This window comes from Microtus ochrogaster, unplaced genomic scaffold (genome assembly GCF_000317375.1).
Source record: "Microtus ochrogaster isolate Prairie Vole_2 unplaced genomic scaffold, MicOch1.0 UNK14, whole genome shotgun sequence".
NCBI lineage: Eukaryota > Metazoa > Chordata > Mammalia > Rodentia > Cricetidae > Microtus > Microtus ochrogaster.
In genome coordinates, this window is record NW_004949112.1 from 1132988 (window position 1) to 1156479 (window position 23492).

Consider the following 23492-nt stretch of genomic DNA (forward strand, 5'->3'; position numbering starts at 1 on the left):
GGGGGAGGAGGGGTCAGCCAGCACAGACTGAACCACTGCTTCATGGGGGAGGAGGGGTCAGCCAGCACAGACTGAACCATCCTGGATGCTCTAAGAAAGCAGGCTGAGCAAGCCAGGGGGAAGTGTTGTGGGATATTCTGTCACACTGTGAACCCTGAGTTTGTGTTTGCATTAATTAAATAAAATCAACATTGGTTCAGGGGGTGGGGCCAGCAAGGAATTGACTGGAACTAGCCATAGAGAGTCCAGAGGAGCCAGAAAAATAGATAGAAAGACACAGGAAAGTGTAGGGTGGGACTTGGAGTTTTGCATTTTTCTTTTCAGTTTGAGATAAGTGGAGAGACATGCCTCTTGCTAGGTCTCCAGCAAAAGAAAGGTCAGCTGTTTGCTTCTTGGCCTCTGATGTAGCAGCTTTTCACTCCCACATCTGACTTCCAAGTCTATTATAAGAGACTTAGTTTAGTTTAAACCTACATATCATGGCAGCAGCAGAGCCGGGGCCACGGGACTAAGTGGCTGGCAGGGTGCTGACTGTGGGTCCACGGGGTCGCAGGTGTAGATGAAATATCAGTTCAGGCACAGCCAGTAAGCCAACAGAAAAAGGTCAGGGAAGCAAGCCAGTAGGCAGCACTCCTCGGTGACCTCTGCATCAGCTCCTGCCCTGACTTCCCTCCTCAGCTTGATTCTGGTCATGAAGCTGCCCTAACTGAGACAGCAGTCATGTCTAAAGGTGCATCTTTTTTCCGGAGAAGTCTCCACATCTCTGGCACCCTGGCCAGCAAGGTGAAATGAACAAGTGCAGCCTAAGTGGAGTTGAACTCCTTCATCTAAGAAGGCACCGCCAGCTTGCCCCACTCTGGAGAAGGGCAAACCACCAAAGACTCACACCTGGTGTGCGGCCTCCATGTCTCACTATACAGACAGAGCACACACACAGTCCTTGCTGGGGACTCTGTAAACACCAAATGAGCAAACACATCTGTAAACAACTTCAACTCCACGAAGAAGGTACCACAGTCCAAAACCAAAGTGTCGTGGTTCAGTGGCCCCAGAAACAAGTGGCTCCTTGTGCCAGACAGTGAAGCCAAATTTTTTTTAACTAGTTAATATCCAAAAATCAGGAACTGGGGCTATGTAGGGACAGTGGTTAAGAAATCCTGTCAACAAAATAAGCCTGGGGAATCTGTCGCTGTTTGAGTCCCACTCTCCCTTAAAAGCTCTAACCACCTGGCGATGGCATTTATACGTGACTGCACGTGTAACCTGGAGCTGTGCCATGCCCTCCAGTCCCGACCACGCCCTGCTGTTTCCCCAGCACCTTAGCCACTCACTCACAGTGCCCCTTGATTTCACAGCCCTGGCATACGCCACAAGCACTCTGGGCAAAGCCATGCCAATCCCCCTTTACAGGCCTTATTTTCCCACAGACCAAAGCAGGCCTGTTAGCTAAACACACACCAATCAACTAGAATAGGGGATTCTAGAGTCCCACCTCCACCCTGCTACCCACGCTATGCCACAGGGACATCACACACAGCCTCACCAGCAGTCCACGCAACCGGAACTTTCCCTCCTCATCTGTCACGGTGTCTTCTCCATAGATGCTACAGTCCTTCTGGCCCACAGCTTCCACTGCGACACCCTGCTCTGGTTCTCCGTTTAAAGAAGACACTGTGCCATAGCAGCTGGTGGAACAAGAGCAGAGCAGAGCGAGGCACCTTCAGTCCTCTGCGCACAGAGACTGCGACCCCCAGGGCTAAGGGCACAGCTGCTCTGTGGGGACCTTGCCAGCAGCAGGCCAGGCTGTATCAACCGCTCCTGCACTTTGGAAGACCACTCCAGGAGGCCAGAACAGGGTACACTGTCTCCATCCTTGCTAATCTTCAATGTAAATTATGAAGCACTTAATACTGTAAATAACTCCCAAGGTTCCCTTCCACATAAAATGGCCCATTTTTCTACAACTAATCTTTCTGATTATCCAAAGTGCTTTTACAAACCCAGAGAAGCCTGTGCATGCAGAGTCTGTACGTATCCTCTGCTCTTCCATACAGTGCATATCCACTCAGCTGTAGCTAGGATAGCACAGACTGTCTCTGAGAACACTGACGAAATGGAAATCTGCACGTCTCTGGGAAGGTGAGCTGGGGATCAAGGAGTAAAGAACAGAAAGGTCATTTATTTATTCACTTAGTGAATTTGGTGGGATTTTTTGTTTTATTTTGTTTTGTTTTGGCTCCATCTGATTTGGGTTGAGGCAGGGTCTCTACGTAGCCCTGGTTATCCCCAAAACTCAGGAATTTACCTGCTACCTGTGTATCAGATTAAAGGCGTGCACCACATGCCCAGCCAAGAAAGGTAATTTTCCATTGTCTACTCTTTTCCAACATTTGCAAGTTCTACTTGAGTTATAGCTCATCCTTTTTAAAAATGTAATCATAGTTAAAACATTTTTTAACATAATTTTTTTTTTTTTAAGCAAGGTACTAGCTTCTACAGACTACTTTTCAAACAGCACGCTGGTGAGCAGACAGCAAGTGAGCCACTGGAAGTGGGGGACCCTGGAGGGAGAGCAGGAAGTGGAGGGACCCTGGAGGGAGGGTAAGAAGTGGGGGACACTGGAGGGAGGGCAGGAAGTGGAGGAACCCTGGAGAGAGGGCAGGAAGTGGGAGACCCTGGAGGGAGAGCAGGAAGTGGGAGACCCTGGAGGGAGGGCAGGAAGTAGGGGACCCTGGAGAGAGGGCAGGAAGTAGGGGACCCTGGAGGGAGGGCAGGAAGTAGGGGGACCCTGGAGGGAGGGCAGGAAGTAGGGGGACCCTGGAGGGAGGGCAGGAAGTGGGGGGACCCTGGAGGGAGGACAGGAAGTGGGGGGCCCTGGAAGGTAGGAAGTGGGGGACCCTGGAGGGAGGACAGGAAGTGGGGGACCCTGGAGGGAGGACAAGAAGTGGGGGACCCTGGAAGGTAGGAAGTGGGGGACACTAGAGGGAGAACAGCAGTCACCCATGCATCACAAGGAAGAGCAGAGTCACCTCTCTGATCTCCACCTTACCTCAAATTCCTCCCCAAACTCAATCAACGTGAAGCCTGGGCGGCAGGTCTAGATCAGAGCCCAGTGAGGCCCACCCACAGCCTGGAGGGGGCACATACCTGTAGGCCGTCCGAAAGCCAGTGATGGTGATCCTCAGGTTCTGCCCCTCCTGGACTTCTATCATCTGTGAGGACGGCTCAAAGCGAAACTCCTTCATCATGGGTTTAAAGTAGTACTGGCCTGGGCTCTGCCAAGAGACAGGCACAATCAAGATGGCTGCCACACCATGAATGGCTTAAAGTCACAATGGGGCACAACCAGGACAGAGCATCAGAGCCTCCAGACACAGGAAGGCAGCCCTATTCCTGCACAGCAAGGAAAGGGGGTTGCTCTACCACCATTAGCACCTCAGCAAAGATAAACCGCACCTGAACTTTCTGAAGAATCAGAACTGGCATAACCAGCTAGAAATGACTCAGTAAGCAAGTAGCAGGGGGTGAGCAGAGGCGGCGTGTACGGAGCATGTGGCCTAGGTGCCACACTAGCCCCACTTCACTCCCAGCCATGAAGTCAATGCCTCTGCACTTCATGAACCTAAGGCCAGGGCCTTGGACTCCACCTTGAACGAAAACTTGGTACTTCACCCCCTTTATACATGGAGTGGATTTTGTTCCACCAAACAGAAAAGCGGGATCCGTGGAAAGGAGAGGTCTGTCTAGGGAGGAGCTGTTGTGTCAGGCAACTGATGGCACTGCCTTGGTGACAAACGCAGGTCTAAGACCACAGGGGTCGTTAGCAGTGAGTCCTAGTGCACCGCTAGAGCTCTAGACCACTGCACACCACAGTCTGTTCTAACATTGTCCCGCCACACACCACTACTGTGTCCCACTCGGGAGCCATCGACCACGGCCTTACCAGGTTTGAGAACGTCAGAATGCCATTGTCTTGAGTCAGGAGGTTGGAACGAAAGACACCACCACTGAGGGATAAGAGGACCCCAGGGAGAGGCTGATCATCTTCAGCTTTTATCTGGGGAGAAAGGAACAACGGGGCAAGGTCAGACTTAAGAACCACACATCATCGCTCTTCTGCCCACAAGGAGTGCTAAAATGCTGCGGAAGCTTCTAGAACTCATTCTATGGCCATGCTCAATGGTGGGTATGCTGGGGAGGGGAGGCAGAAATGGTGGGCTGTGCATGGACCTCTGCGGCTTGCTCTTGACAGTTAGTTCACCAGTTCTCGTCAGTGCCACCTTGCTGCTGTTTACTCTAGAGCACAGGCCGGCTGCTCCTTTCTGTGGTACACAATGGAAGCAATCAAAGTGTCCCCAAATGTGTACCTTCTCCTAAGCAATCAACCACAATGGACTGCCATTATGGTCTGAATGTCAAATGTCACCACAGGCTCATGTCTGAACACTTGGTCCCCAATGGGCAGGTGATGTTTTAGGAGGAGTCCCGTAGCAGGCAGTGGGTCATGACAGGAGGGGACTTGCGACATTTCCTCTGTTCCTGATCTATGAAGATGTGAGCATGATGTAGGAGGGTCTTCTGTCTATATGTTACTTTCATTGGTCAAATAAAGAGACTGCCTTGGCCTTTGATAGGACAGCAGCTTGATAGGCGGAGTAGACAGAACAGAATGCTGGGAAGAAGGCAATGAGGTGGACACCATGCTTCTTCTACCCAAGACGGACGGTGGTTAGAATCTTCCCGGTAAGCCACCACCTCATGGTGCTACACACATTAATAGAAATGGGTTAATCAAGATGTGAGAGTTAGCCAAATAAGAGGCTAGAAATAATGGGCCAGGCAGTGATTAAATGAATACAATTTGTGTGTTGTTATTTCTGGGGCTAAGCTAGTCATGCGGAAGCCAGGTGGGACGAAAAGCAGGCCTGCTTGCCTCCTCACAACATGAGCGAGTGGCCTCCTATTCCTGCATCTCCACACCTCCCCACCATGGACTGTGAACCCAACTACCCGTCTTCTTTCTTTGGTTGTTTGTATCAGGCAGTTTGTCACGGCAGTACCATGGATCATCTCTTCACGGCAAAACAAGGTCACCCCATAAATAAATAAATACTCAAAGAGTATTTCTGTGGTAACCTCACTGGCATTGAGCAGAGTGTGTCTAGTCACTGAGATTACTGCCAGGAGAGCCCATCTGTGCTCTCTCCTCCCGCAGGCATTCTAGGGGTTTCACCTATGGTACACACAGTCCTTGCACATCTGCACAGCCTTACTCTGGTCTAAGCCACACTCAGCAGTGGCTCTTCAGTCTGTGTGCCGCGTCCTTTACACACTCACACTCAACTATGCGACAGCCCATGCTGCACAACACACCACACAAGACGAGAGACAAGAGGCAGACACGAGGCAACAGCACGCAACCACACAGCATGTGAGAGTGACATCCTAGGTCCTAGGGAGACACCCCGAGTGGCTGAGTGCCTACCCAGCATGCACAAAGTTCTGGGCACCATCCTCAGTCCCAAATACACTGGGTATGGACGTGCATGCCTGTCATCTCAGAACGTGGCAGAGACAGGAGGACTAGGAGTTCAAAGACACACTTCACTACAGGAAGTCAGAGGCTTAGACACTAGTCTGGGCTAGACAGCCTGCCTCCAAAAACAAGTGAAAGCTGAAACACACACAACCACGTGAAAGTCCATGTCTCCCCAGTGTACCCAAGTGAAGAATGCCACAGCTCACAATCCCATTTGTAGAACTGCTCCGGAGATGGTAACTGACTGGCAGAAGCAGTGACATCACTATCAGTGTGGAAGACCATGGGGACAGGAAACTCGCTATTTGACAGTGGTGGTGTCTGCAATGTGTGTGACATGTGTAAAGCTGACTCTGCACTTCCTGTGTGGTTTACTGCCCTCAGTGAAACGGCCTTTGAAACACATTACCTCGAAGCTTACACCGGCCAAGGCATAAGCCTTGAAGTCTCCCACAGTTCCTTCCACGGCAGTCAGTACGTAGCCCTCCTTCTGGGAGGTCACAGTGTACTCCAGGTCACTGTGCAGGGGGCCAACGCTGCAGGAAGGAGAACCAAACACTCCAATGGCTGTTGGCAGCTACAGAGGAAACCTGAGACCCACCTGCCTCAGGGCCTCCCTACTGGGGCAGGCCAGTGTCTTCTCCTTGGGGACATACCTGTAGGCACCTTTGTCATCAGTGAAGACAGTGATCAAGGGCGAACTTGCCCCCTTCTCACTGATGACTATCTCAACTCCCTCCAGCTCAGGGTGGATCTGGCCTTCCAGGAACAAGCCTGCCTTCCCATGGATCTCAATCAGCTTCCCTGGGCAGCTTTCTAGAGGAGGAAACAAAAGAATGCTTTCTGGAAAAGGGGCCTAGGCCTGTAACATTAAAGATAAGGAGCTCCTGCTGGGGGTGGTGCAGTTCTGCAAGTGTGAGGCCCTGAGCTTGCATCCCCAGGATGCAGGTAAAAAGCCAGGTTCAGCCATGTGCCTATAACCTTGGCAAGATGGGGGGGGCGATGAAGGCAAGGAGACGGCTGGGGCTTACTGGTAGCCAGTCTACCTCCAGGTTTAGTGAGAGACCCTATCTCGAGAGAATAAGGCAGAGACAGAGCAAGACACCAGAAATCTTCTGAGCGGTGCTGTTCACCTCAGACCCAAGGGGTGGACACACCAGAAACTACTCTACTCTAAACACACACCACACAATGACCCACAGGCCATCACTCTGATAAGCCATTCCTGGAAGAGACCTTCCTTCCACACCTGGGACTAGGAGACCCAAATGACCCAAACCATTCAGAAGCTGTGAGGACCTGACTTTGCAAACTCCATTTTAAAGAAGGGGCTTCATCTTAAGCCACATAATGGGCTGCGGGGTGAGCAGATCAGCTCCAGAAATGAGCTGCCATAGCAGAAACTTGAACAGATGCCCTAAAAATGGCCATAACATAATGAGGTGCAGATGTTCTTGGGAGGCGTCCTGTCCTTGAAGACACCTTGTCACTTACTAAGGGCTCTTTGTTAGGTTTTCACACCCAAACTGACCAATGGGCTCAGAAACTACCTTACCCTATGCCCTCCTCACTCAGTCCCAAGACGACAGGACTCCAACTCCCTTCCCCGGTTCGGGGCTGCACTTCCCTCACCCACTGTGCTGGCATGGTGCAGGTGTGGTCCAAACTCAAGCTTGAATTAAAAACCCTCATGTAATTTGCATCGGAAATCTAGCTGTGTGAATTCATTTGGGGACCAAAAACTTGGACATAACAAAGCAGCAAGCTGAAGCAGGTTTGGTAACTAGTGATATGGCTTCTCCTCTACCTTCTGGAACAATCCGATCCAAGAAAGATGGGTTCTTCCCCAAAAAACACCTCCACTACAGTCACAGACACTGATATCTTTACTTGGGCCATTCATTTCTTCATCCATTCACCCAACCATCCTTGGGCCCATCTATTCGTGACACCAAATACCAAAGAGGCATTTGGGTGGCTTACAGAAATGGCTGTGCAAATACAACACAAAACCCATTTAAATGCACACAGAGAAACAGAGGCAAGACACTCGCTCATGGAGTGGACACGTACCTCCGCTGACAGTGGCTTCCATGGATGGGGGGTAAAAGAGGAGCTCTTTGGAGGAGGGTGTAACGGTGATTTTCTCTCCAGACCTAAAGGAGTCAGAAGGGTTCAGGCTGGCGGGTTCATTCTATCCCGCGGAGGAGCAAACATGGTGAAGAGCACAAGCACTTACCGGGCCCAGTAGGAGAAGTCGTAGGAGAAAGGGCCCTGTAACTCGTCCACCATCTCCTGCCCAGGAGGCCTGGCCCTGCCTTCCTCGCCCTCTTCTTTACCGTTCTTCTCCCTCTCCTGCCTGCGGGTCTCAATCTCTGCCAGCTGCTGTTCCCTCCGCAGCTCCTGTGCAGACTTCAGAGGGCCCAAGACCAAGGCCGGCTCGCTGTCGATGGAAGACCTGGAACCGATGGGACATGGTGCTCATCCTGCACCGAATGGGAACCTGACATTTCCACAGCTGGGACACCTTACAATGACACCACAGTAATATGAGCTCTCATTTTAAAGACACTAATTAGAAGGCTGAAGAGATGGCTCAGCTGTTAGCTGCTCTCCCAGAGGACCTGGGTTTGATTCCAGGTCCTTTTCTGGCCTCTGCATGCACATGGTACATGCAGACAAAACATACCATATGCAGAAGGAAAAATAAAGTGTATGGAACTTGAGGATCTGAGTTTGAGCCCCCAAACACACAATTTTGAAAGATCCAGATGTGGTGGCAATGTGATTATAATCCCAGTGCTGGAGAAGCTGGAACAGGTGGACCCCTGGCATTCCCTGGACAGGTGGCCTAACCTGATCATAAAGCTCCAAGCCAGTAAGAGACCCTGTCTCAAACAAAAGGGAGATGGCTTCTGAGGAACAACTCTTGAGATTTACTGCTGTGATCTCGACACACGTACACACACAAAATTATAAAATACAAAAAAAATGAACATTTTGATGCAGTATACACAGCAGAAGATGCTAGCAGAACTGGCTGGAAAAAGCCCATAAACTTGATGAAAACCGGCCGCTTCCACATGGCACCTGGACCCATGCTCTAGACCTCTGCCTCTAAAGAAATGAGGAGTCGGGCATAGTGGCACACACCTTTAATCCCAGCACTCGGGAGGTAAATCTCTGACTTTGAGCCCAGCCTGGTCTACAGCGAGTTCCAGGACAGCCAGAGTTACAGAGAAACCCTGTCTCAAGAACACAAAAGACAAAATAAAGAAAAGCGGAAGTGGGAACCCCAGGCAGACCCTGAGAACTCAGACTCCAGTGGGCAGGTGTTAGCGGAGAAGGCAGACACGATGAATAGAGGCGCACTGTCGTCCTTCTGAGAAGGTGAATGGGCAAAGAGAATACTTGACCAAGGTCATGTGAGGAGAAGCTCAAGAAAGTGGACAACAGGGTGATGTCTTCTGGGGAAAGTTCACTAGGTGTTCAAAAAACGCACAGGTGCACAGCTGGAGAGGTGAGTGTCTAGGTTCCCAGCCAAAGGGCCCTGCTATCTTTGCTCTAGCCCCTGGAGGCACACACCACACCTCAGCCCCACCCACAGAAGCCCAGACCTGGGAACAGCCTCCCCGACACCCAACCAGCTCCCACAGCGTGTGCAACTGCTGGGGCCTTGGCCCCGCCTGCACCTGGAAGAGCCCCAGAGCTGCAGACCAGAGGCACAGACCGGCCTGCACCTGGAGGAAGAGATGGGTAGATGACCTTTTAAGAACACATCCAATAGCACAAAAAGAAATAAGGCACCACCAGAAACTAGAAATTCTATATCAGCAAGCCCTGAACATCCCAACACAGATGATACAGAAGAAAACGACCTTAAAGAGGAAATGAAAAATCCCTTAAGAAATGGAGGAAAAGTCAAACAAAAAAATTGGAAGAAATTAACAAATACCTTAAAAGAAAGCAAAAAAAAAAAAAAGCCAAGAAAAAAACAATCAAACAGGAGAAGCAAACAGTTCAAGACTTGAAGACTAAAATAGAGGCACTAAACAAAACACAAACCGAGGGAATTCTGGAAATGGAAAATCTGGGTAAATGACCAGGAAACACAAAGGCAAACATACAAGATATGGAAGAGAGAATTTCAGGCACTGAAGATATAATAGAGGAAATAGAGTCATTGGTCAAAAAAAATTGTTAATTCCAACAAATTCTTAACACAAAATATCCAGGAAATCTGGGACATCATGAAAAGACCAAACCTAAGAATAATAGTGATAGAAGAAGTCGTCCAGCTCAAAGGCACAGAAAAATATATTCAACAAAATCAGAGAAGGAAACGTCCTCAAGCTAAAGAAGGGCATGCCTACGAAAGTACAAGACGCTTACAGAACACCAAACAGACTGCACCAAAAAAGGACCATCGCCACATAATGATCAAAACACTAAACATACACAATAAAGAGAGAACACTAAGAGCTGCAAAGGAAAAAGGCCAAATAACACATAGAGGCAGACCTATCAGAATTACACCTGACTTCTCAATGCAAACTCTGAAAGCCAGAAGACCTTGGAGAGACATTCTATAGACACTAAGAGTCTCCAGACTACTATACCCAGCAAAACCTTAAATTATCATAGACGGAGAAAATAAGATATTCCAAGACAAAACCAGATTTAAACAATACATATCTACAAATCCAGCCCTATAGAAAGTACTAGAAGGAAAACTTCAACCAAGGAAGTTAGTTAGCTACACTCACAAAAGCATAGGCAATAGATAATCCCACACCAGCAAAATCCAAATAAGGGAAACACACACACAACACCAACCCACCACCACCAACAAAACCAAAATAACAGGAACTAAATAACAATCACTGGTCATGAATATCATGAACATCATAATATCAGTGGACTCAATTCGTCTATTAAAAAAAGGCACAAGCTAACATATTGGTTACGAAAAAAAGATCCATCCTTCTGCTACATACAAGAAACACACCTCAACTTCAAAGACAGACATCGCCTCAGAGTACAGGGTTGGGAAAAGATTTTCCAATCAAATGGACCTAAGAAAACAAGCTGGTATAGCTATCCTAATATCTAACAAAATAGACTTCAAACTAAAATCAGTCAAAAGAAGATGAAGGATATTTCACATTTGTCACACACAAAAAAAATCATCAAGACGAAGTCTCAATTATGAACATTTTTACCCTAATTACGACAGCACCCACATTTCTTTTTTTTTATATTTATTTATTTGTTTGTTATGTATACAATATTCTGTCTGTGTGTATGTCTGCAGGTCAGAAGCGGGCACCAGACCTCATTACAGATGGTTGTGAGCCACCATGTGGTTGCCGGGAACTGAACTCAGGACCTTTGGAAGAGCAGCCAGTGCTCTTAACCACTGAGCCATCTCTCTAGCCCCCAGCACCCATATTTCTAAAAGAAACATTACTAAAGCTTAAACCTCACATTAAATCCCACACACCAACAGTAGAAGACTTCAACACCCCACTCTTACGATTGGATAGGACTGCCAGACAGAAACTTAACAGAGAAAGAAAACAAATGTCATGACTCAAATGGACTTAACAGAAATCTACAGAACATTCCACCCAAACACAAAATACACCTTCTTCTCAGCACCTCATGAAACCGTCTCAAAATTGAACACATACTAAGTAACAAAGCAAACCTCAACAATTACAAAACCTTGGAATAACACCATGTATCTTATGAGATCACCTCGGCTTAAAGTGAGAATTCAACACTAATTGTAGAAAGCCCACAAACACATGGAAATTGAAAAATAATCAACTGAATCACCACTGGGCCAAGGAAGAAATAAAGAAAGAAATTAAAGACTTCCAAAAATTTATTAAAAGTGAATGTACAGCCGGGCGGTGGTGGCGCACGCCTTTAATCCCAGCACTCGGGAGGCAGAGGTAGGTGGATCTCTGTGAGTTCGAGACCAGCCTGGTCTACAAGAGCTAGTTCCAGGACAGGCTCCAAAACCAGAGAAACCCTGTCTCGAAAAACCAAAAAAAAAAAAAATAAAATAAAAGTGAATGTACAACATGCCCAAACTCGCGGGACACTTTGAAAGCAGTGCTAAAAATAAAGTTCATAGCACTAAGTGCCTATGTAAAGAAAGTGGAGAAGCCGGGCAGCGGAAGAGAATGCCTTTAATCTCAGCACTCAGGAGGGGGAGGCAGATGGATCTCTGTGAGTTTGAGGCCAGCCTGGTCTACAAGAGTCAATTCCAGGACAGGCTCTAAAGCTACAGAGAAACCCTGTCTCAAAAAGCCATAAATAAATAAATAAATAAATAAATAAATAAATAAATAAATAAATAAATAAATAAATATTTAAAAAAAAACAAAACAAATTTCACACTAGCTACTTAACAACACACCTGAAAGCTCTAGAACAAAAAGAAGCAGACTCACCCAGGAGGAGTAGATGCCAGGAAGTAATCAAATTGAGGGCAGAAATCAATAAGATAGAAAGAAAAAAAACAATACAAAGCATCAATGAAACAAAGAAATGGTTCTTCAAGAAAATCGGCAAGATTGACAAGCCTTTAAATCCAAATTAACAAACAGGCAGAAAGAGAGCATGCAAATTAACAAAATCAGAAATGAAAAGGGGAACATAACAACAGACATTGAGGAAATTCAGAGAATAATCAAGTCATTCTTAAAAACACCTGTACTCTTCAAAGACTTAAAGATCTTGCAAGAATAATATTCAACTTCATAAGGAAAAACAAAAAACCCAGGATAGCCAAAACAATTCTGTACAATAAAGGAACTTCCAGAGGCATCACCATTCCTGACATCAAGCTCTATTACAGAGCTACAGTAATGAAAACAGCTTAATACTGGCATAAAAACAGAGAGGTTGACCAATGGAATCAAATCGAAGACCTGGATATTAATCCGCACACATATGAACATCTGATTTTGACAAAGAAGCTAAAATTATACAGTGGAAAAAAAGAAAGCATTTCAACAAATGGTGTTGGCATATCTGGATGTCAACCTGTAGAAAAATATACATAAATCCATATCTATCCCCATGCACAAAACTCAGGTCCAAATGGATTAAAAAACCTCAATATAAATCCGACCACACTGAACCTGACAGAAGAGAAAGTGGGAAGCAGCCTTCAATGCATGGCCACAGGAGTCCACATCCTAAACTCCAGTAGCATAGACACTGAGAGCAACAATAAATAAATGCGACCTCCTAAAACTGAGAAGCCTCTGTAAAGCAAAGGACACAGTCAATAAGACAAAAAGGCAGCCTACTGAATGGGAAAAGATCACCAACCCCACATTAGACAAAAGACTGATCTCCAAAATATATAAAGAACTTAAGAAATCAGACATCAAAATTCCAAATAACCCAAGTGAAAATGGGATACAGAACTAAACAGAGAATTCTCAACAGAAGAATCTCAAATGGCCAAAAGACATTTAAGGAAATGTTCAACATCCATAGCCATTAGGGAAATGCAAATCAAAACAACTCTAAGATAGCATCTTACACCTGTCAGAATGGGGAAGATCAAAAACACTGATGACAACTTATGCTGAAGAGAATGTGAAGTAAGAGAAACACTCATCCATTGCTGGTGGAAATGCAAACTTGTACAACCACTTTAGAAATCAGTGTGGCAGTTTCTCAGAAAATTGGGAGTCAACCTACCTCAGGATCTAGCAATACAACTCTTGGGCATGTACCCAAGATGCTCAATATTTGTTCAGCTATGTTCACAGCAGCATTATTTGTAATAGCTTGAATCTAGAAACAACCTAGATGCCTCTCAACTGGAGAATGGATAAAGAAAATGTGGCACATTTACACATTAGAGTACTACTCAGTGGTAAAAGATGACATCTTAAAATTTGCATGCAAATAGGTGGAACTAGAAAACACCATCCTGGATGAGGTAACCCAGACCCAAAAAGTTGAATGTGGTATGTACTCACTAGTGGATACTAGCCATAAACAAAGGATATCGAGCCTATAGTTCATGATCCTAGAGAAGCTGGGTAACAAGGTAAACCCTAAGAAAAACATATATAGACCCACCTGGAAAGTTGAAATAGACATCAGCTAACAAAATTGGGAACATGGGGGTGGGGAGAGGAAATGAGGGTAGAAGGGGAAGAGGAGGGGAGAAGGGGAGGGGCAAGGAGAACTTGAGGGAATGGGATAGTTGAGATGGAGGAAGGACAGAGATGAGAGCAAGGAAAGAGATATTTTAATTGAGGGAGCCATTATAGAACTAGCAAGAAACCTGGTTCTAGAGAAATTCCCAGGAATCAGCAAGGATGACTCCAGATAAGACACTAAGCAATAGAGGAGAGAGGGCCCGAACTGGCCTTGTCCTGTAGTCAGACTGATGAATATCGTAAGTATCACCATAGAACCTTCATCCAGCAACGGATGGAAGTAGAGGAAGGGACCCACATTGGAGCACTGGACTGAGCTTCCAAAGTCCAGTCGCAGAGTAGGAGGAGTGAGAATATGAACAAAGAGGTTAAGACCATGAAGGGGTCATCCACTGAAACAGTCTACCTGAGCTAATGGGAGCTCACCAAATCCAGCTGGACAGGGAAGAAACAAGCATAGGACCAAACTAGTCCTTCTGAATGTGGGTGACAGTTGTGTGGCTGGGGCCGACTGAGGGGCCACTGGCAGTGGCACCAGGATTTATCCCTACTGCTTGTACTGGCTTTTTGGGATCCTATTCTCTTTGAATGGATACCTTGCTCAGCTTAGATATAGTAGGGAGGGCCTTGTACCTTCCCCAAAGCAGTATGCCTTACCTTCTCTGGGGAGTGGATGAGGGAAGGGGGAGAAGTGGGTGGAAGGATGGGAGGAGGTGAGGGAGTAGGAACTTGGATCGGTATGCATAATGGAAAAAGATAGTTTGCTTTCTTTTTAAAAAAAAAATGAAAATGAAAAAAAGAACAAAACAAAAACCTAAAAACAACAAAAAAAACTGTACTACCCAAAATAGAAAAATTAAACAGGTACAAATTCACAAAATAGACCCTGGCACAAGCAGGAGCTACGTGTAGGGCTCCAGCACCGCCCTGCTAGGTTATCTTTTCTTTTTTCCCCACAAGGCACTGCGCGAGTTTAGAATTTTTCTTCTGTACCTTTCAGGCAGCTGCCAACACACATGCTTTTTCCAAACAATCCCTTGTGTTTTTTTAATATTTATTTATTATGTATACAATATTCTGTCTGTGTGTATGTCTGCAGGCCAGAAGAGGGCACCAGATCTCATTACAGATGGTTGTAACCCACCATGTGGTTGCCGGGAATTAAACTCAGGACCTCTGGAAGAGCAGCCAATGCTCTTAACCACTGAGCCATCTCTCCAGCCCCAAAAAAGAAAGCCTACAGCACCCGGTATTCCCAGGCGGTCTCCCATCCAAGTACTAACCAGGCCTGACCCTGCTTAGCTTCCAAGATCAGACGAGATCGGGCGCATTCAGGGTGTTTTTTAGACAGCTGGCGCTCTCTCTCTCTCTCTGTCTCTCTCTGTCCCCCCCCTCTCTCCCCCTCCCACTGTGGGTTGCAGGCGCTCCCTGCTCCCTGAACGTCCTTCTTGGGCTGCTGTCAAACTAGGTAGCTGCCTTGAAATCTAGTCAGGCTTCTAATGTTCTATGCAGCAGCAATCAGCCTCACATCTTCATCAATATCATCAATAGATTTGGTAAGACAACTGAGAACTCTTAAAGGAAGGAATTAGTTAAAAGCTTTTATCAGTTAATAAATGGGGGAAAAAAAACATAATGGCGGGATTTGGGTCTCTGTATGATGATATACCAGACAGTTTGAAAATGGAACGATTAAATGAGAAGACAGCTCATTTAAATGTCAATTTTAAACCTTATCAGCTTTATCACTTTTGTCTTATCATTAAAAAAGTTGATTAATCTGAGTGTAAGATACAGGCCTTAGAAAGACCTAGTAAAACAGATCACAGAGATATTCAAATCCAGTCATAAGAATTTAATGGAGGGCCAATTTCAGCACTGCATTCATTATAAGAACAGAGAGGAACACACTACGATTTTCAAACAGCCAACCTTAATATATCCAGTAACCTTACAGGAATTGCCAAATGGCAGAGGCTCTGTTACAGCTAACTGGACTCTTGTGACAATGTCAGATTTAAGGAGATCAAGGAAGCAATGGTCTCCTATGGCATGCATTCACTTTGTGAAGCAATTGTTAAACTCGTGGTCAGTTCCTAATAGAATTATCCCTAATGACTGGAGAGAGTTGGTTAAAGCTGTTTCCAAGCAACAATTGCCATGGAGTACCTAGGTCAGAGAGTACCTGGGTGTACATGTCTGTGTTTGAGTGTTCTCAGTATCCGTGGCAGATGGGCAGGAAGTTGGGAGGAAGCAAGTTCCTGAATATTCCATCTGTGTGAGACAGTCATGCTGCCCAAAGTCTGACACTTCCTGAGGAAGCTGGGGTGTCAGACACACTGCAGCCAGAACAGAAGACCCCCAGCAAGCCAGCCTCCCAAGCACTTCCTCCAACCCAGAGGAGCACCTCTAATCCTTACGTCCTCGAGAAAAGATCTAAAGAATTTTTAAGTCGCTATAACATTTGAACTATAATGAACAAACCCTGGAAGTCTGCTCTCTTAGCCAAAAAGCATAAAGAATTCAGACAGACTTAAGACACAGCCCCAGCTGTCAGCAGCAAGCAGTTGGGACCTCACTGCTGTGGGTTTACAAGAGCTCAAAGCCATCTTCAGAATCCATTAGGGTCTCCCAGGCATCTCTACCAGTCCCACCCTGCCCACGCAGGACACCCATCTTACTTGATAGTCACTGTCACATCCATCATTTTGTCCGTGGTGATGGTTCCCAGGACGTGGTGGCGAATGGCTGTTAGCGTCAGGATGCTGGGCGAGGACCTATAATCAGAACACAGAGAAGCTGCTAGCAACAATCCCAGACAGGCTCCAAGGGATGGCGGTATTTGCCTCCCTGCAGAGGTGGCCTTCCCCACCCTGATACACTGGGAAACAGTCCACAGGCTGGGGTAAGGAAACTGGGGAAGCTCACAAGTACAATCAGAGGACAGCTCTGTGGAGTACATTCTTCTCCTTCCACCTTAACATAGCTTCCAGGTTTTGAACTATAGTCTCCAGTCTGGCTTGGCACACACCTCTACCTGGGAGCCCTCTTGCTGGTTCTTGAGTTTACATAACTCTTAGGAAGAACAGCCTGCTCCATTTCCTCAGTAACACCCAAATAAAAAGCCCGTATCTAGAAATTCACCTTAATGCCTAATCTTACCACTTCCAAAAGAACAAGAAACCCAACAGCCAAAGAGCCAGAAAAGGAAGGGGAATACCCGTCCTCCCCCAGGACACACACACCACAAAGCACCGTCTCCAGGCTTACGTGTCATAGGTGTAGAAGGCTTGCTCAAAGCGGTGGCAGGAACGCGGGGTCACTTTGTACACACCTACAAAGAGAAACCAAAAGAACTGCTGTGGACAGGGTGCATACGTTAGGTGTTCCGAGAGGCAAAGAAACGGGGTAGAGGAGGCCTGCAAACGCACAAAGCAAACCTGAGGAGTGACACCTGGGTCGGGGCACAGCTCAGCATCTGCGGGAAGAATGCAGTCAAGCAGAACTAACAATTTAACCATCAGTATTTTGGCCAGACTCCTGCAGAAGATTCACACCCCTTTCTGTTCTCACTGCAGTGGGCATCAGGGGTCATGATTAGCTCCCCCACCCCACATTCGCCAGCAGACAATGACTGGCCACCTTCTCCAGCCCAGCACCCTGCTGGGTGGGCACACAGTGGGAAGGGCAGCAGGTTGGCCTGACCGCCACCGAGCTTGCCATCTACAGAGAGAGTATTTAGTGGCTCAAGAAAACCCTAACAGCCAAAAGACACAATTCAAGATGCCAAATAGACCTTGGGCAGAGGAGTATAGATGCCAAATGGTACAGTCTCCCCAGAAACCAACTGGTAGTTTCTTTTACAAGTTACACCATAAATTTACCATATGATTAAGAGGTCCATTCTTAGGATCCTAAATAAGAATTGTAACACAAAGGCATAAAACCATGCACACAGCTCTAGTTCCTAATACCCAAAATGGGAGAAATCTCAGTGCACCTCAAATGCAAATGACAGATGACCACACACAGGGAATGTGGAGTACTATTCATCCACGACAATGAAGAACTAAACACTGACGCCCTGCAACGTGGCTCAACTCCCAAACTATGCTAAAGGTAAGAAGCCAAAGCCCAGGTCAGGCCCAGACGACAGAGGTGCCTGAGCTGCTGCAGGGCTGGGACTGGTAATGACTGGACAGCCTGGCAAACTGTACTAGAAACCACTTATTCACATCTCACGTGAACGAACAGTGTTGTTTGTGTGGCACTGGGATGAGGCCAGGCCCTAAGAGAACACTGCTGGTGTTCCACCTCTGAGTTCCCAAGCCGGAGAACTTCACGCTGTAAAATCTATCTCACTAGAACTAAGAGAGAGGCAAGGCAACATCACTGTGAGAACAGCAACCTCCTCAAAATCTCTGGAGGCAAAAGGACCCAAAGCCACTGCCCTTCAGGCCCACCCTAGCCCCACCCTCCCGCCTCCCGGGCTGACCTGGCTTGGACAGGCAGAAGCGGTTCACTCCTCTGGACAGGTTGTAAATCCCCACATTCTCAGGGCCGTTTCCGTCCTGATGAAACTCCTGCGGAGCCAAAGCCAACACAGTGACTTATGGAGAGACAGAGACTCCTCCACGTGATTAATTTCATTTCTGTTTCTCAGCCAGTCACCAGTTTGGCCCGTTAAATCATTTGAGCTGTTGGGTGCCACGGGAAAACTGAAAACCTTCCAAACCGTACTGAGATGTGCTATCTGCAGCAGTCAGTGCCTGTTTACTGAGTGCCTGCCACAGGACAGACTCAAGTCCTGTGACCCTGCTCTGGGAAGGAGAAGGTACCCTTGAACTAAGGAAGTCAGAAAATCAACAAATGAACGAGTGGTTTCAGGTCGGAGGAGATAAAGCAGAGAAGCAAATACAAGGAGCGGAATGACCACCCGTCCTGGAGAGGAGCCCTAGAGCTCTGGGGCCTGGGCCTCAGCACCACCCTCTCAACAGGAAACTGGCTGAGCCCTCAGTGGTGAGGAAGTGCAGCTCTTTGGGCAGAGGGATGAACAGTGCAAAGGCCATGGACAGCGAGACTCGTTCAAGAGAACTAGGAACAGAAGTGCTGCTGGGGCCAAGGAAGTGGACACGGAGGTCAGATGAGACTGAGGCAAGCACAAGTTCCTCGCCCACCTTACTCACAAAATTCAGATTTTAATCTAGAGGCAGCAGAAATCTACTGCAGGCTTAGGGAGAGGAGTGTCGACTGGCTTATTCTTGACTGTACACCAACCATCCTCGGAATAAAGGGTACTGGAGTGTACTGCAGGGCTTAGGGAGAGGAGTGTCTACTGGCTTATTCTTGACTGTATACCAACCATCTCGGAATAAAGGGTACCGGAGTGTTAGCAGCCCTGCCATTGCCAATTGCTTCTCTGATGCGGTCTGACAATGACGTCTGCTACAACCCTGAGGAAACCACAGAGGTAACCCTTTCCCTGGAGCCCCAGGACCACAGTCAAGTAGGCAGGCACTGGCCTGGAGGGAAGCAGGAGGTTACAAAATTCAAGACCAGCCTGGGCCACTCAGAAAAACTCAGTTTCAAAATCAGAGAGTGAAAAAGAGGGAGCTGGGGAAATGGCTGAGCAAACCTGCTCTTCTCCCAGGAGACCTGGCTTTGTTCTTACATGGAGATTCACCACTCTCTACAACTCCAGTCCTAGGCAACCCAATGCCGTCTCCTGGCTTCCATGAACATTGCACACAGGTAGTACAGACATACACAGACAAAACACCCATACATACAACATAAAAATAACAATAATTTAGGCTAGGCGTGACGCTGTCTATCTTTAATCCATCACTCAGGAGGAATAAGCACTGGGATCTTATCTATATCAGGCCACACAGTATTGTTTGAGGCCACCTGGTCTACATAGTATGTCGCAGGAGAGCCAGGGCTATATAGAAAGATCAGACCTCAAAATATAATAAACAAACAAATAAAATAATAGTAACTTAAAAATATTTTAAGGACCAGCACTACAGCTCAGTGGTAAGTGCTTGGTCGGTATATTTAAATCCCGGGATTTAGTCCTGAGAAGAACGAAAGCAAATCAAAACAGAGCTATAGGGAATACGTGAGTAAGTTCTTCCCACTGTGGGAAAGCAACAGCCTAGAGACACTGGGGGCACCAAGGAATCATTAAATACAACACAACTTGCTGGGCCTCCCTACAGCCTGAGCAGTGGGCACATGATCCCAATGCTGCAGGAAAAACAAGGGAACTTCCAGAAGCAGCACAACACACACCACACCACACCGGCCCCTCTGCTGCCCCCAACACTGCAGTCATGGGGATGCCTTCCCTAGCAGGCGGGAACTCAGGGCGGAAAAGGAACTTGGCTTGACTGGCTTACAAATTCTTACTGTGCCAGGCTCTGGCAATTGCTATATGCCAGACGGTCCTTTTTTTTTTTTAAATATTTATTTATTATATTATGTGTACAGCATTCATTCCACGTGTGCCTGAAAGCCAGAAGGGGGCGCCAGGTCTCATTATAGATGGCTGTAAGCCACCATGTGGTTGCTGGGAATTGAACTCAGGACCTCTGGAAAAGCAGTCAGTGCTCTTAACCTCTGAGCCATCTCTCCAGCCCCCCAGACGTTCCTTTTAATGTGGAGTGTGTGTGTGTATGTGTGTGTGTGGTGTGTAAGGGCATGCGTGCACTATATGTATGTGTCGGTCAGGTAACTTGTAGGACCTGATTCTTTCCTTCCATTGTGTGGGTCCCGGGTATCAAATTCAGACCATCAGGCTTGCTAGCAAACACCTTTACAGGCTGAGCCATCTTGCCGAACCCACTGGGTATTCTCTATGCAACCCTTCAAAAGCAGCACTTACCAGAGTGATGGCGTGTGAGAGCGCGCACCGCAGCATATAACCCGTCTGCCTAAACTCCAGGGAAGACACGTCGTCCTCCAGCACCTCCAGCTCCAGACTCTTGTTCCTCCAGCACCAGTCTTCATGTGTGATGCTCACTGCAAAGCAAACACCACCAGGCCACTGGGACCTGCGCACCAGGCCGCTGGGACCTGCCCACAGCTGCACACCATGGTGCCGTGCACTCACAATTGCAGCACCAGCACTCAGAAGGCTGAGGCAGAAGGATGAAATGAGTTCAAAGCCAGTCTGGGCTCTAGGTGACACCTTGTCTAAACAGAAAATACACTTTATACAAAAACACCTAGGCAGTCAACAATGTTTAGGACAAGTCACTGCCAAAGAAAAACTGACACCAGCGGCCACTGTCACTACAACTGTCACTAGAAATCCACGGAGGCTGAAGATGCCAGGCCACAAAATATCCAGAGGTCACCAGACTTTCAGTAAATATTTTCAGCTGATTTTTGTCCAATTTGTTGTTGTTATTTATGTGGAAGGCGGCTCTGGCAGACCTTGAACTCCTTCCTGTGAGCCTTGCAGGTCTAGACTTCTGGACTCTGCCAGTGGCCTGTGAGGAGTAGTTAGCATGTGCACATGGGCGTGATAGGACGCCACAGAAACTATAAAACAGGCAGTCTGCCAGCTCTGAGACAGAAAACACACCCCAGAGAGAGAAGTCTACTTTCCACTAGCCAGAAGTCTAATCCGAAAAGAAGGCAGGAGCTGGCTTGTTGAGGGCAGGAATGGCACCCGCATGGGCCACTGCCCTGCTGACCAAGCTCTGAGCTTTGCTTAGTCCCTTCCTGAGAAAGGAGGACCATTTCACAGATGAGCAAACCATCTGTGGAGGAGAAAGAGTGGCTGCCCAAGGTCCCTCTAGAGCTAAACGGCAGACGTGAGACTGGAATCATCATGAGTGTTCTGGCACTTAGAAATAAAATGATTTGTCAGGGCAACCTCTCCAAAGCAGACACGTGGGGTGGGACCTTTGTAGGTCGAGGTCCCAGGACAGAGTTCCCAGGAAAAGGTCTACAGAAAGCACAAAGGGGGAGCAGGCTTTATCTTACCTTTGTATTTCCCAGGGAGCACTTTGTCAAAGGTAAAGGTCATGGAGTTGACCTTGACAGAGAGCTGGAGGCTGCGTTTCTCACCCTGGCGGCTCAGTGACTGCAGGGTCACCAACAGGTCACCGCAGGTATCTAGAGAGAAGACCCGAGAACCTCACGCGATTGCCGCAGCAAACCCTGCCGAGATTCTGAGTGCTTAGCCTGAGCAATAAGCCCTGGAGGCGAGTTCAGAAAGAACGCCTGGGAGCCCCCAAGAGCAGCTCTGGCCTACTTCCTCCAGGACAGTACAATGACCCAGTTCTCAGTCACCCCAAGACAGGGGAGTGTTAGTAACTTGCTCCAGGTCACAGTCCTTGGAATCTAGCCAGAATCAGCAGCAACACTGAGGAAACTGTATTTAAACCCCTTATAGACTCCAAGAGGGGCAGTATGCCCATTTTACAAAGTGAAAGTCTCGGGCCTGCCAGGAGTCGTGGTGCACGCCTACAATCCTAGCATTTGGGAGCTGAAGGCAAGAAAGTTAAGATCATTCTAAGATGGGCTGGAGCGATGGCTCAGCAGTTAAGAGTATACTTCCAGAGGTCCTGAGTTCAATCCCCAGCAACCATAAGATCTGGTGCCCTCTTCTGGCCTGCAAGAACACATGCAGGCAGAACACTATACATAATAAATGACCCTTTCAGGAAAAAAAATCATTTTTAAAAAAAAAGAATTCTCAGCCTTGGACTACATGAGACCTGGACTCAAAAAAACACAGAAAGGAGGCTGGGGAGATGATCCAGATGTGTGTGTGGTGAGCTGCCTGCCACATATACATGAGGATCTGAGTGTGGTTCCCATAAACGCAGATAAAGAGCTGGCATGGCAATGTGTGCCAGGAGCCCCAGCACTGGGAGCGGGCAGAGATAGGCAGTACCTAGAGCTCTCTGTCCAGCCAGCCTAGCTGAACCGATGAGCTTCAGGGTCAGTGACGGACCCTGTCTCCAAATAATAGAAAAAGTGTAGACAGATCAAGGGAAGACATTCAATACCGCCCTCTGACCTCCACACACAGGCACACATGCGCAAGTGTGCCCATACACTATGCCTTACCTACACACACTCACACCATGCACGCGCGCGTGCACACACACACACTCATGTGCACACACTTTCACGTACCAAGCATGCATACACACATCATACACGCATGCACACACACGAGCTAACATTGAAGGCAGGATCTGATTTCAGCCTAAAAAGAAACCTTTGGAAAATAAAGTAGAAACAATTCAGGTGCCTGGTAGCTAGGCGGTTACTGAGAACTCACCATTCACAAAAAAACACCCCAGAACCCTGCAGGTCTCCCCAGAAATGGTAGGCACTGCCTTTACTGTAACCCCACTTCAGAGACACCTGGTCCCATCTTTTCCCACTGTCCAGTTCTCCCAACTCTCATTTGCAGTGGACACTTCACCTAAGCAGGAGACTTTTCCAGAAACAGATGCCAAAAACTGCACGAAAGCCACATCCATCACAGGCCTGTTGGTCACGGTGACAGGGAACGTCTGCGGTTTCAGCATCAGCCCAGCTCTGGTCTCAGCCTCTGGCACCGCCACCTGTGAGAAGATGAGATGGCAGTGCTTCTCAACCTTCCTTCTGCTGTGGTGCCCCAACATAGCATTTAGTTCACAGCCGCAGTTCTGCTACTGCTGTGACCACACTGCAGTAAAACATCCAACACGCAGGATTCTGCTACTGCTGTGACCACACTGCAG

General features: G+C 47.6%; 1 protein-coding gene and 1 pseudogene across 2 annotated transcripts in view; both read right to left on the reverse strand.

The window, feature by feature from the left end:
• LOC101979627 (nodal modulator 1) overlaps positions 1-23492 on the reverse strand; it is a 61269-nt gene that overhangs the window by 10020 nt on the left and 27757 nt on the right. For both annotated transcript variants that reach the window (XM_005366761.3, XM_026789160.1), the window contains exons 13-25: positions 23192-23333; positions 21736-21867; positions 20627-20763; positions 18233-18320; positions 17008-17071; positions 16419-16514; positions 7779-7997; positions 7613-7695; positions 6196-6355; positions 5949-6075; positions 3944-4057; positions 3148-3275; positions 1544-1685 (exon numbers count right to left, since the gene is read on the reverse strand). In XM_005366761.3, the coding sequence (XP_005366818.1) occupies positions 1544-1685; positions 3148-3275; positions 3944-4057; positions 5949-6075; positions 6196-6355; positions 7613-7695; positions 7779-7997; positions 16419-16514; positions 17008-17071; positions 18233-18320; positions 20627-20763; positions 21736-21867; positions 23192-23333 (1632 nt within the window). The remainder of the gene's footprint in view (positions 1-1543; positions 1686-3147; positions 3276-3943; positions 4058-5948; positions 6076-6195; positions 6356-7612; positions 7696-7778; positions 7998-16418; positions 16515-17007; positions 17072-18232; positions 18321-20626; positions 20764-21735; positions 21868-23191; positions 23334-23492) is intronic.
• LOC113458327 lies at positions 14972-15093 on the reverse strand (annotated as a pseudogene).